The 20,671-nt window shown below is 37.6% G+C and overlaps 1 protein-coding gene across 30 annotated transcripts in view; it reads right to left on the bottom strand.

Annotated features, from left to right (window-relative positions):
• Positions 1-20,671, bottom strand: part of EHBP1 (EH domain binding protein 1) — a 418,858-nt gene that overhangs the window by 176,225 nt on the left and 221,962 nt on the right. For 19 of the 30 annotated variants that reach the window (XM_077958265.1, XM_077958254.1, XM_077958260.1 and 16 more), the window contains exons 8-9: positions 6,848-6,970; positions 1,348-1,588 (exon numbers count right to left, since the gene is read on the bottom strand). In XM_077958265.1, the coding sequence (XP_077814391.1) occupies positions 1,348-1,588; positions 6,848-6,970 (364 nt within the window). 30 annotated transcript variants of the gene reach the window in all.

Here is a 20,671-nt window from a genome sequence, read left to right on the forward strand (position 1 = left end):
ATCAGTATTTTTTATGCATGCATGCAAGTGTGAAACCATCAGCACAAATCAAGATAACAAACATTTCCAGTCCTTCCAAAAGTCTCCTGGGTGCCCCTTTTTAACCTCTTCCTCACTCCAGTTCTGATTGTAAACAACTACTGATCTGCTTTTTCTCACTATAGATTGTTTGCATGTTCTAGAGTTTAAAATAAATGGTATCACACAGTATACTATTTTCTGGTCTGTCTTCTTTCACTCAGCGTAATGATCTTGCAATTTACCAACAGTTTGTTCCTCTTTATTACTGAGTAGTACTGCATTGTATGGATATGCCACAATTTGTTTATCCATTTGCCTGTTGACAGATATTTGAATTGTTCTCATTTTGTTATTATAATCAATAAAGATGTTAAAATATTTACGTAGAAGTCTTTGTGGACATACAAATTCTAGTCACCTCAGTACTCCCAAGTCCAAATTCTGTCTCCTTAATTCAGGGTGATTACTGGGATCTGTCTGCGTTTTTTTCTCTCTGAACTGCATTTAGAAACTCTCTCCCACAAATAACGTTACATAATTGCAGGGCTCATCTTCTTTGTTTCTGTTCTCTCAGGGATCATTATCCTGTGCTGTTTGTGTCCAGTGTCTGAATCTTACTGTTTCATATAATCTTACTCCAGTTTTTAGTTGTTTAAAATGCTAAATCCAGTCTGCGTTATCCCATCATGGCTGGAAGTGGAGGTTTTGCTGCTGCTTTTAAAGCACACTTAGGGTCATGTTCTGTAGCCATATGGGCTGTGAACTGTATAACTCCAGATTACAATATGAACACATCCCCTTTTTATCCCCACTCCAGATTTGGGCAAACGGCAGCCCTAATTACACAGTCTATTCATACTGAGCTTGTGATAATCCCTAATTTAGAAATATTATTATTACATTGTTTGATATCTATACAAGTCGTCTTATCACATCAATACCACAAATGATTCTTTTGTTCTCCTCGCCAACAGACCTGTAACACAACTGAAGTTTAGTGTCTAGAGTTTGACAAAAAAAAAAAAAAACAAAACCTAAATACCGTTTGTAATATAGTTTATGTGAGAAGACACAGTTGGAATTCCAACAAGAGATTCTAGGAATATATCTTCCTCACTAGTTAGTTTAGGGTCTACACACACCTACCTGGAAGAGGTTGGGAGAATAAGGTTTAAGACTATAAACATTCAGATAGTGGATGAGTTAGATACTGACTTATAAAGTGTACATTAATGATTTGTACCCATCTAAAGGTACATTACAAAAGAATCTCTTTAGTTAACATAGAGACTAACTTGTGATGATAGCAAAATGAAATGTACTTACTCATCCAACTCTTCTTCTTCAGTTTTAGAACTATCAGCATAGAGGTACTTGCTCATGTCCACAGGTCTTATATTTTTTCTTTTTGTAGACTGGGGAGGAGAATCCTTTATGGTCACAAATGCTTCTGGCTCATCGAATGGGTTCAAATACTGTGGAGTCTGCACCTCTTTAAAGGGATTATAGCTGTTATTATAAAAAGAGTCTTCTGTTCTTCTAGGTGAAGCTGTTTCAGTGATCGGTTCTATGAAATAAAAGCAGATGAATTAAATCACATTAATACCATATGATATTTTCTAATATTGTTTAGTATTCTCAAAAATATAACTATTAAATTAATAAGCTCTATGGGGCTGAGAAAGTGCAAAGCAATAATAAAACAATAATATACTTTAGAGGGGTTAAGTATTCTTAATGTTCAGAAGATGTGATATATAAAACCTCTGTCAATTTCTCCAGGAATGGTACTCCCAAAAATGGCATTTTTGGATCTTTACTGTTTCTTGAGATCCTCTGCAGTATCTAACAGTATTAACATTATGATATGTCAATTTTGAAAATGTTTTCTTAGATGTGCAAAATTATATTCTTTTATTATAGTCTACCAGCTTGCCATTACAAACTGATACATAACAAATTTCTGTTTTTAAAAGAACATGAAATGGGCTGGTTGTGGTGGCGTGCACCTGTAGTCCCAGTTCCTAGGGAGGTTGCAGTGGAAGGATGGCTGGAACCCAAGAGTTCAAGGCTGCAGTGAGCCATGATTGTACCACTGCACTCCAGCCTGGGTGACAGAGCATGACCTCAATTCAAAAATAAAATTTAACGCTGGGCACAGTGGCTTCCACCTGTAATCCCAACACTTTGGGAGGCCAAGGTGGATAGATCACTTGAGGTCAAGGAGTTCGAGACCAGCCTGGCCAACATGGTGAAACCCTGTCTCTACTTAATATACAAAAACTAGCCCAGTAGGGTGGCGGGTGCCTGCAATCCCAGCTACTGAGGAGGCTGAGGCAGGAGAATCGCTTGAATCCAGGAGTCAGAGATTGCAGTGAGCTGAGATTGCACCACTGAACTCCAGCCTGGGAAACAGAGCGAGACTCTGTCTCAAAAAAACCCAGAAAACTAAAATAAATAAAATAAAATAAAAAGAACAGGAAACTGATTCATTTCTGAAATGTTCTTTGGTATTTACATAAGCACAGACCACTCAGGGATCTGATAATTCATTCTGTCCTGTGTTGTAAATATACCCACATGCCACTGAAATTGTTTTCTCAAAGTTTTCAAAGAACAGGTTTCTGTATGCTAAAAGACCTTAAATCTTTAGAGTTTTTAATGAGAATATTTTTTCAATATAACTTAAATCCGATCAATAATAACATAAGAATCTTCAGGTTGAAAGCACTATAATAATACTGGTAAGCTGATAGAGATACCAAGTTTTTCTAGCTTTTATTATTTCAAATTTTAATTTGAAAACGATGGTAGTTTTATTTTTATTTTTTGAGACACAGTTTCACTCTGTTGCCCAGGCTGGAGTGCAGTAGTGAGATCTCGGCTTACTACAATCTCTGCCTCCCCAGTTCAAGCGATTCTCCCACCTCAGTCTCATGAGTAGCTGGGATTACAGGCATGTGCCACCACACCTGGTTAATTTTTGTATTTTTAGTAGAGACAGGGTTTCACCATGTTGGTCAGGCTGGTCTTGGATTCCTGTCCTCAAGTGATCCACCTGCCTCAGTCTCCCAAAGTGCTGGGATTACAGGCGTGAGCCACTGTGTCTGGCTTCAGTGGTACTTTTAAAATAAAACTCTGACTCAAAATACAAAACTACTATAATAGTAGCAGTACTTAGCATGAGGCTTTTTCTTTTATGTTTGTTAGCATTTTAAAACAAAACAAGAATTTGTAATAAAACTGTCTAAGATTTGCTGATAAAAATATTTTATCAAATTGTAGAAAAATTTCAGCAAGCCAAAAGTCATAGTGTATTAAAAGTAATTTTAATTATACTATGCAATGCTAAAATATTCTGTGAGAGGAAGGCAGGAAATTGGTTATTAAAATTCTCAAGAAAAATTGTTTCCTAAGTGACATTTCAAACAACTTAATCTGATTATTATAAAAATTTTATGACTGACATTTATTAATGACTTTTATTTTATTTTTTTGAGATAGAGTTTCACTCTTGTTGCCCAGGCTGGAGTGCAATGGCACAATCTCGGCTCACTGCAACCTCTGTCTCCCAGGATCAAGATATTCTCCTGCCTCAGCCTCCCGAGTAGCTGGGATTACAGGCACATGCCACCATGCCTGGCTAATTTCTTGTAATTTTAGTAGAGATGGGGTTTCACCCTGTTAGCCAGGCTGGTCTTGAACTCCTGACCTCAGGTGATCTGCCCACCTCAGCCTCCCAAAGGCCTGGGATTATAGGTGTGAGCCACCGCACCTGGCCAATGACTTTTATATTTTAAAATCAGACTATGTATACTCTAGATGTTAGCCCAGAAAATTTGTCTTTATGTTGAAAAGAACATAAAATGAAAACTTCTGAGCTGAAATTCTGTACACCATGGTGAAACAAGTAAAAAGTGTGAAAGAGAAGTCATAAAATCATAGTAAATCAATACTTGAAATGAATTTAAACATAGCCTACATTAAAGAAGAGACTCAGCAATAGTATCTTTTGTAATACCATGATAATAATCAAACTTAACACCACTAGAATCTTTATAATCATGTAAATTAAGCATTTTCTTTTCTCCATAAGGGAAGAGAGACTGTAAAGTTTTTCCTATCCAATTTTGTATTAACAAATATCAGGGCTCAAATGCTTAAGAAACTGACAAAATGGGTCAATAAAAATAAGGTTTTTATTTCTTTCTTTCAGGAAGAGGATTGCAAAAATTAATCCAAGCAAATTCATCAGTTACAACACCAAAAGCAAGAAAGTATACAAACTATAGAGCAAGATTTGAAGATGCTAGAATAGGCAACAAAGGCAGGTTTAAGAGAAGACTCCTTCCTTTCTCTCTCTCTCTCTCTCTCTTTCTCTCTCTCTCTTTTTTCCCCGAGCCGGAGTTTCACTCACTCTGTCGCCCAGGCTGGGGTGCAGTGGCATGATCTTGACTCACTGCAACCTTTGTCTCCTGGGTTCAAGTGATTCTCCTGCCTCAGCCTCCCGAACATCTGGGATTATAGGTGCGTGCCCTACACTGGGCTAACTTTTGTATATTAAGTAGAGATGGGTTTCACCATGTCATCTCAAACCCCTGGTCTCAAACAATCCACTCGCCTTGGCCTCCCAAAGTTCTAGGATTACAGGTGTGAACCACTGTGCCCAGCCTACATTTAATAGCTTTCTAAAAAAGTCACTCAAGGGCCAGGTGTGGTGGCTCACGTCTGTAATCCCAGCACTTTGGGAGGCTAAAGGGGGTGGATTACAAGGTCATGAGATTGAGACCATCCCAATCAACATGATGAAACCTCATCTCTACTAAAAATACAAAAATTAACTGGATATGGTGGCATGCGCCTGTAATCCAGGCTACTCGGGAGGCTGAGGCAGGAGAAACATTTGAACCCGGGAGTTGGAGGTTGCAGTGAGCCGAGAGTGTGCCACTGCACTCCAGCCTGGGTGACAGAGTGAGACTCTGTCTCAAAAAAAAAAAAAAAAAAAAGCCACTCAAGCACATAAATATAAGAGGAGAACTGAAGCTGTAAAACCAAAAAAAGAACCATCTGAACAATTGCAACACATTTTTTTCTTCCCCAAATACTTCTGTTTTGAGGCTGCAAGTTTTTAATCAATAAAGATAAATTATTTCTATAAAAATATTTTTATAATAAAAAATACTTACTCCAAAGATTCTAATAGGCATATATTTAAAGAGAACTCTGGTTGACATGTATTTGTTTGGCTCTACAGGTATAATTAAAGATTCTGAATCAGGCTGGCTTACCTCTTCTACATAGAAATATGATCTTACGTGTTGTCTGCCACTCTCCTTTATACCTCTGATAACAGACTTACATTTAGAAAACTTATTTGATTTTAAAATAGAAAGTTCAAATACTGAATGTCTCAAACATTTTGTAAATATTTTTGAACTCAATATACTTAATTGTATGTAGTACAAAATCAAGAAGTTGTGTGGTCAAAAGAAGATACCTGATTAAGAATCTTAGCTCCAACTCCACTTCCATCTACCTAAAGTCAAATCATTTAACTTTTCTTAGTCTCAGCCTCCTAATCTATGAAAAGAGGTAGTTGTTGACTGCCTCTGCGATTTATTGTGACTTTTTTTTTCTTTTTCTGAGATGGAGTTTCGCTCTTGTTGTCCAGGCTAGAGAGCAGTGGTGCAATCTTGGTCACCGCAACCCCCCCCTCCCAGTTTCAAGCAATTCTTCTGCCTCAGCCTCTCGAGTAGCTGGGATTACATGCATGCGCCACCATGCTGGGCTAACTTGTTGTATTTTTAGTAGAGATGGGGTTTCTCTATGTTGGTCAGGCTGGTTGCAAACTTGTGACCTCAGGTGATCCGCCAGCCTCAGCCTCCCAAAGTGCTGGGATTATAGGCATGAGCCACTATGCCTAGCTACTGTAACCTTTTTAAGATTTAAAATACGTTCATAATATATAGCCTTCAAACAAAATAAAAACTTGTGAATACAAACTTCCTATTAATAATTTGGAGTCTGGTAAGAAGGGAGAAAGTAAAGGAAGAGGAGAAGGAGAAAGAATTATGAAATGATATTGCTATAACAGAGTGAATCCTGAAGCTAAAAAACCTCATTTTCACCATGACAGGCAGTAGCAAAATTCTTTAAAACTCATGAAGATTTCTCAGACGCAGTCAAAAAAGATGTAAACAGTGGTTAATCATTCTTGCATTTATGTTAAGCATACAGAGTTCAATCAAACAGAAGTCTCACTTCTGCAACAGCCCTTAGCCAGGCTTTATGAGTTCAAAACTACTTGATAAGAAAAATGACTCAGGAAAAAAAAATCCCTGGTTTTACACCTCACGAGTATGCTGTATATATATAATAGCAGCGGTTCTTAACCTACTCTCTGCTCCATGTTTTCACATGCATAACTCACTCTCACTACTAATTCTCAGCTAGAGAATCTCAGCCAGAGAGACATAGAGTTAGGGTCAGAAGGGCTCATGAGACTGAGTGTCAGGGAAAATGATCCATATAGAGAAGCTACCTCCACCACCCCAAAATCAGTATATCCCTGACCTTACTTGGTAGACCAAATGAATGAGACTTGTAAAGCCCCATGTAAATGTTTATGTAAGGCTTTCTTTTTTCTTTAAAAGCAATTCCATAGAAGTGACCCAGAATTGCTGATCAACTCCAAGTGGTATTGAACACAATATCATTATAAACAATAATTTTTTTTGTTAGTCTCTTAAGAATATATTTTCCTGCCCTTACAGTTCAAGACAACTTGACTATACAAAGACTTTAAAAGGACAGAAAAACTTGCTACCTTCTGAGTCAGGATCTCCAAATGGATTTAATTCTGCAACATCAGAGTCATCAAATGGATTTGAATTCACGGTGGCCAAGTCCTTTTCTGCTTCATCCAAAAAGTTAAGTTTGTTGATAAGCTCTGAAAATAAACATATGGGTTAGTTTCCTGTTACGGTTAAGTGTAAGTATTGATCATTTGTGAAACATTTCAAATGGTAAAAATTCACACGAATAATACCTGCAAATAATAGTATATAGCATTTTACCAATGACAGAATGCCATTGAAGTATTTTGTAGCATACCAACATTTTCAAATAAAACAAAACAAACATTTGAGTATTAATTGAAAATTATGTCAGATAATGAACTATACTAAAGAAACTTCCATCTCAATTTAATTTGAGCCAATAAAAAAAGTGCTGACATAGACTTTTAGAAAGAACATTCATCACTACCAAACAGGAATAACTGAAATGGGCTTATGGTAAGCAAACATTCTAAAAACAATATATTTATAATATATAAACACACTCAAGAAATAGCATGTTATATGACATTGCACTTTGAAAATGTTTTAAAACCACTATCAAGGATCCTGACACAAGACTTTGCTAAAGATAAGTTCTGTTATCTTGTTGCCTGTTGGTGCACTACAAATTACCAAAGAAAACATTCAAGGAAAAGCACAAAGACAAAACTGACAGCTAAGTACAGACAGAAGTCAAGAGGTAGCAGGTCACAGTAAATACAGGCAATCAGAAGCAGAAAGAAAGGAGGAAAGCTCTTAGACCTTCAGAGGAACTGGCTGATTTAGCTGAAGGCATATTTGCTTGCTTTATGCAGTCATCTTGATCTTCATCTAAGCTGCTCAGAGCATTCAACTGGTTTACAATTTCTGTAAACAGAAGCCAGTCAAGACAAATATAAGGTAAGGTCATTTAATTAAAGAGAAGTAGGAGCATGCTGTTACCCAAAAAGACAAAGAGGAGATGCTTGGTTAATCAACAGAATACATTCAGTGGATGTTATTTTTATGAACCGTAACAGATATGTTTAACTGAATGTTATGCTGTACCCATATTTTAAAATAGAAAACATTTTATTGTTAAAATGTATACTAGTAACATAAAAACTATGTTAATAAACACAAAACGAGATAATAACCCAAGAAGCTGACACTGGCTTTCACATTTTATATTTGTAAAACAGAACTGTGCTTTAAACACATACATTAAAAACAGAATAAAATATATACTCTGATACTATAGAAAATATTTGTCATTTGTTTAATATTCTAAATTTAAACAAAAAGTTTTAAGAATATAAATGCATGAATTATGTACACAATAAATATGTCTTCATGTTGCATTTTAAAAACCAGTACTAAAACAAGAAAAGCAAGCAAAAGTTATTATTTTCTACTCCCGTTTTTTTTAATAGGATCTGTTATTTTAAGGCAACTTTAGAGTATATGCTTTAGAAAAATCTGATAATAAAGACAATAAAAGAGAACAAAAAAGGACAGAGAAACAAATTTAAGATACAATTTTTTACATGAGTCATCTATATTTCGAACAACTCTGAATATGTGAAATTATCACCCAGTGGGTGAAAATTAGACAATTCAAATAAGAACCTTTTAGGATACTACAGGTAATCCCTGATGTTTCCAAAGTTAAAACCTAGGAATAATGTAGTTATTATGATACAGCAAATAGATTCAGATTATTCAGTAAGGAAAGAAAGAAAATGATTGGAGTAGAACACAGTTGTAAATTTGACATTAAAAGTACTGTTCTTTAACACTGTAAATCTAAGGACACATGCTAAATTTTATTTGAACTAAATCATTGAATATGCATTTATAATATGGCTGCCTGCAACTATTCATCTATTGCACAAATATTTATTTATCAGTCTGTGCCAAGACCTATTCTTGGGACACAAAAACAAACATGGTATTGTCCTTGTGGAATTTACATTCTATAGAGACACAAATTAACATGGAAACAGACTTAACAAATACCTATAGGCATACCACATTTTATTGCACTTCCCAGATACTGCATTTTTTATTAAGTAAAGAGGGTTTTTTTTGCTTAAAGCAACAAAAAAATTTGTTATCCAACTATTGTGGGGATCAGAAGACTTGCTGGGCTAAAATTAGGATGTTTGCTAGGCTGCATTCCTTTCTGGAGCCTATAGGGAAGGATTTGCTTCCCTCCCTTTTCTAGCTTCTAGAAGCCACCCTTGTCTAGAAGTCTAGAAGCCACTCCTTAACTTGTGACTCCCTTACTCCATCTTCAAAGCCAGCAACAGTGGGCCAAGTTGTTCTCACATCACATGTGCTGACTTTCTCTTCTGCCACTCTCTACCGTTTAAGCACCCTGGTAATTATATTGAGCCACACGGATAACCTAGCATACTTTCCACTATGTCATGGTCAGCTTATTAACAACCTTAATTTCATCTGGCACCTTACGAATGGACAGTTTGTGACAACTCTAAGATTAGCAAGTCTATCAGCACCATTCTTCCAACAGCATGTGCTCACTTCATGTCTGTGTCACATTTTGGTAATTCGTACTGCTACAGGATCCTTGGGATGTAGCTTTTCTGGCTGGAAACCTCTGTGGCCGGTGGTGTCTCTGCCTGAGTTTTTAGCTCAGGCCTGCTGGACTGATTCCACCCACTTGGCCTGGCATGCTGCACTTGGCTCATGCTACCAATCTGGATCCCATATCTACCAAGGGCGAGTCAGGCATGGAGTGATGAGGGGAGTGTGAGTGAGAGTGGGGTCTAGCCACTGTGCAGTCAGACACACCAGCTGCTGTAGCAGAGTGGGAAGCTCCATGTGTGGCATGGGCACCAGCTCTCTGCAAGGCTGCAGGTAGACCAGGTGCACTGCAGTTTCCACATCTGGCACTGAGGAACATGGTGGCACCTGGACGCTTGGAAATGCCAGGAACCACAGGGCCCCAAAGAGGGAGTCACAGCCCTGGCATGGGGAGCTCCCAGATATGGGCTCCCTGATGGGCAGCAGCTCTTCTCTTCTTCTCTTCACCTGCAATGTGGTAAGCAAAGGGCATGTTTCAGCCCTGTTTATGTTACAGTTCTTTTAACCCTGCCATTCAATGGGGCTAAAAGAGCTGAGTTCTTGTTCTGCAACTAGAAGAATGAGGTACACAGACAAGTGGAGGGTGAGCAAGATAAAGAGCTGCTTTACTGAGCAATAGAACAGCTCAGAGGAGACGTGCAGTAGGTAGCTCCCTTCCACAAGCAGGGTGTCCTGACAAGTGTTCAGCTCCCAGCAGAGAGGAGACCCTGGAGTGGGAAGCTCTTCTCTGCAGGTAGGTAATCCTGTCAACTCTGCTCTCAGCAGAGAGGAGACCTTGGAGTGGGTTGTCCCTCTTTGCAGGTAGGTCATCCCATTGTCTTCCTAGCTCTCAGCAGACAGGAAGCCCTTGAATGGGTTGCTCCTCTTTGCAACTGGTTGTCTCGGTGTATTCCAAGCTCTCAGCAGGGTGGAGGTCCTGGAGTGGGTTGCTCCTCTCTGCAGGCAAGTAGTTCCATCAACTTCCCAGCTCTTAGAAGAGAAGAGGCCCCTGGAATGGGTTGCTTCTCTCTGCAGCTGATTGTTCTGATATCTGCTCAGCTCTGACAGAGCCCAGGGCTTACATGGGCCTCAGAGAAGAGGAATTGCATGCTGACTGATCCATGGGCAGCCTGGAAAAAGCACCACAGCCTCCCACTCTGGTCTGTGGAACTGGCAGCCTGGCCCCCAGCCTTCAGGCCCTTCCTGGCCTGAAGGTGGGGCCTCACTGGAGACCCTCCTCCTTCTACCCAGGAACCTACCTCCTGCTGCCATTCATGGTGCCTAGGGTGTAGGTGCCAACAGGTGCCTGCAGGCCAGCATGGAGCTGCCCTCAGCCACCCATTGGCTTCCCTCCTATGCTCATCAGTGCCCACAATCCAGAAGGGATCTGATGCCAAGGTGGCAGGGGGCTGGTGTGTCAGCAGTGTCCTGAGCATGTGCACACCTGGACAGGCTGTGACAGCACCCGAGCTCAGCTCTAACTTTGTTCCAAGATTGGAGCAGGTGCCAATAGCAGGGAGAAGCCAGATAGCAGGAGCAGGTACTTCCAAGCCTGAGAGGGCAGGGGAAGCTTCCCAGGCCCCCAAGAGTACAGGGATGTCTGGGTCTGCAGCCGCAGTTTGGGCAAGCTGTGCCGGGGGGTTGGGGTTCCTGCCCGCTCCCTGCAGCGGGAAGCCCAGGTCCACAGCCCCAACTTAGACAGCTGCAGCTGCACCCGGGAGGGCAGGGCTCCCGCCTGCTCCAGGGTCCAAGAGCAGAGGGGTACCTGGGTCTGCAGTGTGGCTTAGGCAGATTTAGTAGCACCCAGGGAGCTCCAGCCCCAACTCAGAAGGGGTGGGGCTCCTGCTTGTCCCCAGTTCCTGCCAGCCACTTGGAGCATGTGGCCTCAGCCATGCCTCCCTGCTGTAGCAGGCGTGATGGCAGCCACCACTCCAGACGGCCCACCGCTGCCATCATCACCATATTCTACATCTTTTCATTATATCTGTCATGGCGATTTGTGATGAGTGATCTTTGCTGTTACTACTAAAACTGTTTTGGGTTGCAATGAACCACACCCACATAAGACGGCAAACTTCATCAATAATGTGTGCATTCTGACTGCTCCACTTCTACCACTCCCCAGACCTCCTTATTTTCTCAGACACAACAATATTGAAACTAGGCCAGTTAAACCCTGCAAACGCCACTAAGTGTTTAAGTGAAAGGAAGAGGTGCATGTCTCTCCCTTTAAACGAAAAGCTAGAAATGATTAAGTTTTGTGAGGAAGGCATGTCTAAACCAAAGACAGTCTGAATGCTAGGCCTCTTGTGCTAAACAGTCAGACAAGTTATGAATGCAAATAAAAAGTTCTTGAAGGAAATTAAAAGTTCTACCCCAGTGAACACATGAAAGATTTAAAAAATGCATAATGCCTTATTGCTGATGCAGAGAAAGTTTTAATGGTCTGGATAGAACATCAAACCAGCCATAGCTTTCCCTTAAGCCAAAGCCTAATCCAGAGCAAGGCCCTAACTCTATTCAATTCTATGAAGGCTGAGAGAGGTGAGGAAGCTGCAGAAGAAAAGTCTGATGCTAATGTAGCTTCAACTTGTGTCAATACTGAAGAATGTGACTTCAAGTTGAAGTCAATGCTCATTTACCATTCCAGAAAATCCTAGTGCCCTTAAAAATGATGCTAAATCTATTCTGCTGTGCTGTATAAATGCAACAACAAAGCCTGGATGGCAGCCTATCTTTTTACAGCATGGTTTACTGAATATTTTAAGCCCATTGTTGAGACCTGCTGTGCAGAAAAAAAGATGCCTTCCAAAGCATTACTACTCATTCCTTCTTAGCATGCTCCCTAAAAAAGTAACATCACTGTTCACTGACAATGCACCAGGTCGCCGAAGAGCTGTGATGGAGATGTACAGATGATTAGTGTTGTTTCTGCTACACACAGTTCAAGGAGTAATTTTGATTTTCAAGTCTTATTATTTAAGAAATACATTTTGTAAGATACAGCTCTTGTAGGTAGTGATTCCTCCAATGATCTGGGCAGTCAATTGAAAACCTCTTGGAAAGGATTCACCACTCTAGATACCATTAAGAATTTTGTGATTCATGGGAGGAGGTCAAAATATCAACATCAACAGGAGTTTGGAAGATGGAAGAGGCTGATTCTGATCCTCATGGTTGACTCTGAGGCATTCAAGACGTCAGTGGAGGAAGTAACCACGGATGTGGTGGAAATAGCAAGAGAACCAGCATTAGAAGTGAAGCCTAAAGATATAACCGAATTGCTGCAATCTCATAACATCTGAATGGATGAGGAGTTGCTTCTCTGGATGAACAAAGAAAGCAGCTTCTTGACATGGAACCTACTCCTGGTGAAGATGCCGTGACATAATGGTATTGCACACTTAACAGACTACAGTATAAACATAACTTTTATATACACTGGGAAACCAAAAAATTTCTGTGACTTGCTTTACTGCAATATTTGTTTTATTGTGGTGGACTGGAAGCAAACTCACAATATCTCCAAGAAATGCAGGTATGAAAACACTAGGCTGTCAGAGATATGTTACAGATCTTTCAGCAAAATATATATGAAAAGTTGATAAGCTTATCAACTTCCCTTTTCTAAATGAGAAAATATATTTTGCATAACCAAAATTGCTTGAGATAGTCAAAGTAAACCATAGAAAATAGAAAGTAAACACAATTAATGCCAGTTGAACTTTTTATCCCAATTTGAATAGTAGGAGCGGAATAATCAGACTTATAAAGTTTCTTCTTCTTGTTTCGTCAATAGTTTTAAACCGTACTCTGACTCAAGGTAACCTAGCAAATTTCTCAGGAGGTAGAATTAATTCATAAATTAGATAATTTACCTGCCTCTAGCAGTCATTGTAATTCTGTAATTTTTAGGAAAAATATAATGGAGTGTAGGATCAATGTTAAGTGATTGCTAGTCTCATGACTGATTTTTTTTTTCATTCTTTACTAGTTTGGTATTTTTCAAAATTTACACATGATTTATTTTTAACTTTAAAAATATTAATAACTCTGAACATATAAAAAGAAATATTAACAACAGCAGCTAATAATTACTAAGCAGTGGGAGAGGCTTTGCATCCATTATCAGTTAATTCTCATAAATAATCAAAAAAGAATTATTATTCACATCTCATCATGTATATTAGTATTATTTATTTGCCCTACAGGAATAACTTTGAAAATATAAAATATGAATCACTTTGAAAATATAAAATATAAAAATAAATAACAATAGCAGTTAATTATTAAGTAGTAGGAAAGGCTTTGCATCCACGATCAGTTAATTCTCATAAATAACCAAAGAAGTATTATTATCCACATTTTATCATATATCTTAGTATTATTTGTTTGTCCTATATTCCTATATGTACAATTAATAGGTAAAAAAATGTTTATATAGTGCTCAAATATTTGTAGTTTTCTGTATATAGCTAAAACATTTTAATTACCTTATGTTCCTAAAAGTAATCTCAATGAGAGAAAATATCAATCATTTATTAAACATCTTATATATGAGCACTGCAGGGAATACAGAGGAAGTATTAGAGTTAGTCCTTCCCTTCAAAACATTAATATTGTTCCATAGAGTTTTAGGTATAATGTCAGCATTTTTAAAAATACTATCAAGATGACTCTATTACATGACTGAATTATTTTTCTGAATGCTTAGAGTATTTCTTCCTCATCATCATGCTTTTGGTGACATCTAAAATCACTTACGGCCATTTCATCATTAACTAATTCAAAGTAATTTCTTCTTTACATTCTCTTCACTGATGACAAACTGTCCTAGTAGTTTCCGCCATTTATCCTTAGCTTAAGTAAATCCCTACTTCACTCCTAGAACTTCTGCTTCTACAACTTTTATTTACATTAACAGAGTGAAAAGGTAATTTTGATTATCTATACCAATGCTTCCTTTATTTGGTTTGCAAATAAATGTTAATACAAATCATAAAAAAGCAATGTACAAAAAAACCCACTTATCTATTTAATAAGCATTTATCAAGTACCTATTATATGCCTGTGCTAGTACCTGCTCTCATGGCTTCATATTTTAGTGGGACAGACAGGCAAGTAAAGTAATATATACTGTATGATAAATATTATCATTGAGATAGCACTGTAGGCTATGGGAAACTAACTGAAAGAGAGATATATAACTCAAGAGATTAGGAGGGCTTCCTGGATTTTTATCTATACTTGAGCTAACACAAGACAAATAGACATTATGATTATTAAAATAAAAGAGGATATGGATGAGGACAAAGGGAGGCAAAGAGAACATGACATACTTGAAGAACTGCAAATTGGAGTTTAAGATGCCAGCGATAGGAAATGGAATGAGATGGGGCTGGCAAATGTCCTATCATGAAGGTTGTTGTGATCAAACTAAAGAATTTGAACTTTATTCTGAGAGTTATGGGAATCTAGCATATTTCAGAAACAACATTCCAGCAGCGACATGGTGGCACCATTTGGGAAAAAAAGATAGAAAGCAAGACAAAGCATTGCCACTCCATGAGAGAAGGCACTCAATAAATACTTGTTAATTGAAGAATAAATTAGGAAGATTTGATGATTAATTTGGCCTAGATGATAGGCAAAGAAATCCAGGATAAGTGCTATGTTTGTGTGTTGGGTGACTGTGGATAGCAACTGAGCCTGGGCTATTAGTTTTAGACAGCTGGTGAAACTTCCCATGGAAATACTTCAATTGGCAGTTGCTGTGTGGGTCAATACCCTAAAATATATAATTTTGTTATGTATTTCTCTTTCTAAAATAAGTACTTTTCTGTTTCTTCCAATTTTCAACAATGTTTTACTTTTACAATCGGAAAAAGTTAATTTAAAAGAAAATTTATAACAAAAATTTTTTCCTGAAATTATTTTAATGAGAAGTTTTTTTAGTTACATGCTACCCTGACCAAAAATACTACCCAACCCAATATATTTATGTAATACTTTATTACTTTATAAAGTCTTGTTTCACACAAAATTGAAAACGTCTGGAAAATGCTAATAATGTTACACTTCAGTGCAAATTTCTCCCCTACTACTATACAAATTGAGCAATAAACCCATATATTTCCTCTAACTGTATCAGTATGGACCTGCTTCACATTGGTGAGAATGAGAAGAGAAACTAAATCAGGGGCAGGCAATCGAAGCAAAGGGTCAAGTAATTTGAGATTCTTCCTTACAGTAAGGAAGGCAAAAGAAGATATAAATTGACCACCAGAGATTATCACATTGAGCAAAAAAAGGTGGGGATGGGGATGGTGGCATGACGAGTAGGTGGCTTTTTCCTTTTAAGAAGGCCTATAGTTAAAAGAAAAAAACTTCCTAGAGCTAGAATATATATGCAAATCTTGCAGTATCCTCATTATTCTCTAAATTGTAACAAGTTTCAGGTATATCTTATTTTAAGATGGTCTAAAATAGTAACACTTCAACTTTCTGGCAGAGATCCAGGTAAAAAAGATGTCACTTTCTCCATAGGCTTAAGCCCGTAAACATGTGATTGCCTCTTTTAGGATACCAGCATCTCCTGATTCTCCTCCTATCTTGAACAGACAGTTCTGTCTCAGTCTCTTAATAATAATTACTCTTCCCTCTGCCTAGGATCCCATCATAGGTCCCACTCATTTTTCTCCTAAATCTGTTCTTTTTGAAAGAATTCATCTATTCTCTTGGCTTAACTACAAACACATAAATGAAGACAATTCTCAAATACATACGGAGTGCCAGACTTGAATTACCAACTATCTAGTGGGCACTTTTAATCTAATGACCCTAGATAGTCCCCTCACAAACTTAATATATTAAAAATATAATTCAATAGCTGTGCTACTATGTCATGTTCATCTAACAACTAGCAATTTTAAGCCCATAGCTAGTACTTAATGTATGTTTTAAATGAATGAATGAATGAACCGAATGAGTCATAATACTTTGCATCATCTTATAAAGACAGGAAGATATAAAATGTCCTTTATTTTTACATTATAGATATACTGTTTTATTTATCTATGTATCTATCTCTATGCATGTATGCATGTATCTATAATGTTTATCTATAGAAATGTTATATTTTAAGCCACCACTTCAAAATTTGGTGACTTAAAACAACAAATCATTATCTCTCAAAGTTCTGTGGGTTGACTAGACTTAGCTGGGTAGTTCATTGTAGTTAGATGGCAGCTGGGCTGACGTCATCTGAAAGCTTGACAGGGCTGGATGTCCAAAATGCCTTTACTCACATTTGATTTTGGCTGAAAAGGCTAGAACAATTTGCAGATGGCCTGGCCTCTCTCTCTCTCCAAGTGGCCTGTTCATGTAGCTAGTTTGGGGTTCCTCTCAGCAATGCAGTCTCAGGGTAGATGAACTTTTTACATGACAGCTGGTTTTCCCTAGAGCATGCATTATGAGAGGACCAAGCAGAAGCTAAAAGTCATCCTCCAACTTAGTTTTGGAAGTTACATAGTCACTTCCCTTTTATTCTATTGGGTAAAGTGATTTATCAGGCCAGCCCAGCTGCAAAGGAGGAGATTATAAAAGAGCATGAATATTGGGAGGTATTAATTCATTAGGACACAGTCAGGAGACCAGCTATACCACACAGTAGATCAATAAATCAGAAGTTAGAAATCATTCATTTTCTTACAAATTTAACATATTTACTATAATTTTTACATGATACTTTCCAGTATTTTACTTACACATACACATAAAGGCACAAATCTTAGACTGTACAATTTAATGAATTTTGACAAACATATACACCCATGTGACCCAAGTTGTATAACATCTGCAACATCTTCCAACGCTCTCTCATGCCTCTTTTCAGTCAATCCCCAGTCCCACAGGCTATCACTATTTTAATATTTTTCACACAGGATTAGTTTCGCCTTTTCTAAACACATCACATAAGTGAAATCATACAGTACATCTTTTATGTAAAGTCTCTTTCACTAAGCATAATGGTTTTGAGGTACATCTATGTTGTAGGGCATATCAATAGCTCATTTTTATTGCTGAGTAGTATTCCATTCATGAACATCTACAGTTTAGCCATTCTTCTGCTGATGTACACCTGAGCTATTTCCAGTTTGGGACTCTTACGAATAAATTGCTATGAATATCTTTGTGTAAATCATTTTAGAGACATATGTTTTCATTTATTTGGGGTAAATACCTAGAAGGGGAATTATTGGGACAGAGGGTAAGTATATGTTTAGTGTTACAAGAAACTTGCTATGTGCTGGGCATGGTGGCTCACACCTGTAATCCCAGCACTTTGGGAGGCCAAGGCAGGAGGATCATTTGAGGTCAGGAGTTCGAGGCCAGCCTGGCCAACATGGTGAAACCCCATCTCTAATAAAAATACAAAAAAAAAAAAATTAACTGGGCATGGTGGTGTACACCTGTAGTCTCAGCTACTCAAGAGGCTGAGGCAGGAGAACCGCTTGAACCTGGGAGGTGGAGGTTGCAGTGAGCTGAAATCATGCTATTGCACTCCAGCCTGGGCGACAGAGTGAGACTGTCTCAAGAAAAAAAAAAAAAGAAAGAAACTCATTATGTGATGGTACATTCTGTGATGGTACATTATGTGATGGTACATTCTACCAACAATGGATGAGAGTTTGTTGGTCCACATCCTTGCAAACATTTAGTATTGCCAATCTTAAATTTTAACCATTCTAGTAGGTATAGAGTTGTATCTCACTGTGATTGTAATTTGCATCTCCCTGATTAAAAGTGATGTATTTTTCATGTGCCATTTGGCTAGTGATAGATTTTTCTTTGTGAACTGTATGTGCAAACCTTTGTCCATTTAAAAACAAAATAAGGTCGCATGTCTTTTTATTATTTAGCTATAAGGCATTTTTATAAAAATCTGTTCTGGAAACAAGATCTGTGACAGATATATGCTTTGTGATTATTTTCTTCTAATCTATGATTTGCTTATACATTTTCTTAATGGTCTTCTTTTTTCCTAAGAGACAGGGTCTCACTATGTTACCCAGGCTGGACTTGCACTCCTGAGCTCAAGCTATCTTCCCACCTCAGCCTCCGAGTAGCTGGGACTATAGGTGCGTGCCACTATGCCTAGCTTTTTAAATAATTTATTGTGATGAGTGTAAGTTTTAAATTTTGATTAAGTTTAATCTGTCAAATTTGTCTTTCCTGTATTGCTTTCTGTGTCATCTATAAAAACCCTCCGCCTACCCTAAGGTCAAATACACAGGTTTCTAGGTTTTTGTTTTGCTTTCTTTCAGAAGCTTCATCATTTTGCAGTTTTGTATTTAGGTCTATGATCTATCTTGGATTAATGTTTGGTGTTAATTATAATGAATACATTGAATTAATGCATGTGGAGAGGTGGGGGTTGACCAGTTGTTCTGCATTATTTATTGAAAAGACTTTTTCCCCCACTGGATTATGCTGACAACTTTGTTGAAATTAATTGACCAAGTTTGGGTGTATTTCAGGACTTTGTTTTGTTCTGTTGATCTATTTGTCCTATGCCAATCTGACACTATCTTGATTACTATAGCTTTACAGTAAATTTATAAATTTTCATGTCAGATAGTATTAGTATTACAATTCAGTTCTTTCTCAAGATTCTTTTGGTTACTTTGCATCCCCAAATATACTTTAGAATCACTTTTCAATTTCTTTATTTTTAGAAAACACCTGCTAGCATGATTTCATTGAGTTGGATTTATAGATTGATTTGAGGAAAAATGATATCTTAACAATACTGCATCTTCTAATCTATGAACATAGGTTATCTCTCCATTTATTCAGGTCTTCTTTAATTATCTTCAGTAATGTATTACACTTTTTAGTTAGAGGTTTTTCGCATCTTATGCCAAATTTATTTCTTAGTCTGGTTTTTTATTTACCTCTACTGTAAATGAAATTTTGCTAATTTCATTTATCTATAATCAAAATTCTGTAATTAATAAATACAGATTTTTCTATATTGATCTTATATCCTGTGACTTTGCTAGAACTTCAAATATAATGTTGAATGGTAAGAGCAAACATCCTTGCCTTGTTCCCAATCTTAGGGGAAAAGTGTTCAATGTTTCACCATTAAGAATAACATTAGCTGTAGCTTTTCATGAATGTCCTTTATCAAAATAAAGAAATTCTCTTCTATTGAAACTTTGCTAAGAAACTTGGTGTTGAATTTTGTCAAATGTTCTTTTCTGCATCTGTTGAAATGATTATATAATTTTTTCCCTTTATTAATGTGGTTAAACTAACCTTGAATTCCTAGGATAAATCCTTAGTGAACTAATTTAGGTACTTTGAATATTAATCATCTCCTGGCTCCTCCCTTAAATATTTGAAGGCTTCTGACTTCTATTTTAGAGCCCTCACTCCCATCCAAGCCCTGTCAAGATGGGTTCTCAGTATCAGCAGAACTCTCCCAGAGACTCAGGGGTGGAGGAAGGTAGATTATGTTTAGTGTCATAAGTACAAATAAAGCAGCACTAGCATTTAAGAATGACACAGAAAGTAAGCTGAATTTGTAGCCTGTGTTTTCTGCTACTGTTACTATTCTCTGAATTGACATATTTGAGTTCTAAAGACTGCGAAGATATACTCCTGATGACTTCAGTCTCTCATTCGAGGGTTTCAAACTCTTTTAAAAATAAGGTAGCTATGATACCTTATAAACTTGTTTGCTCAAGGGATCAGAATTGCCCTACTTCTCTGCTTTCCTCCTATTCCCAACCTTAGTGACTAAATAACAGAAGGAGTTTTCCAGATATTCTCATCCTTTTAACCGACCTCCAAAATAGGTGGCCATTTTAATTAATTTTTATTTAAACAAATTTCTTTTGGCTAAGGCAATCTTCTCACCTCAACCTCCAAGTAGCTAGGACTACAGGTGCATGCCACCAAGCCTGGCTAATTTTTTTTTTTTTTTAATTGAGCCCACAACAATCCTATGATTTTGTTCATGAGATGCCTAGGTACTGGTGGGTGGATGCCAGGTAAAAACCAGAAGCAAATTAATGTTCCTACTCCCTGACCAGAGTCCCATATTTACTTTAAGGAACCTTCTAATAAAAGGTAGGATACCTACTTATCTCCATTCATAGCCGTAGTAAGTAGAATTTAATCTCAGAGGGCTGAGTCATACCATCATCAACTTTAGCTCCTCAATATGTAACTGG

This window comes from Macaca mulatta, chromosome 13 (genome assembly GCF_049350105.2).
Source record: "Macaca mulatta isolate MMU2019108-1 chromosome 13, T2T-MMU8v2.0, whole genome shotgun sequence".
In the NCBI taxonomy this organism is placed as follows: domain Eukaryota; kingdom Metazoa; phylum Chordata; class Mammalia; order Primates; family Cercopithecidae; genus Macaca; species Macaca mulatta.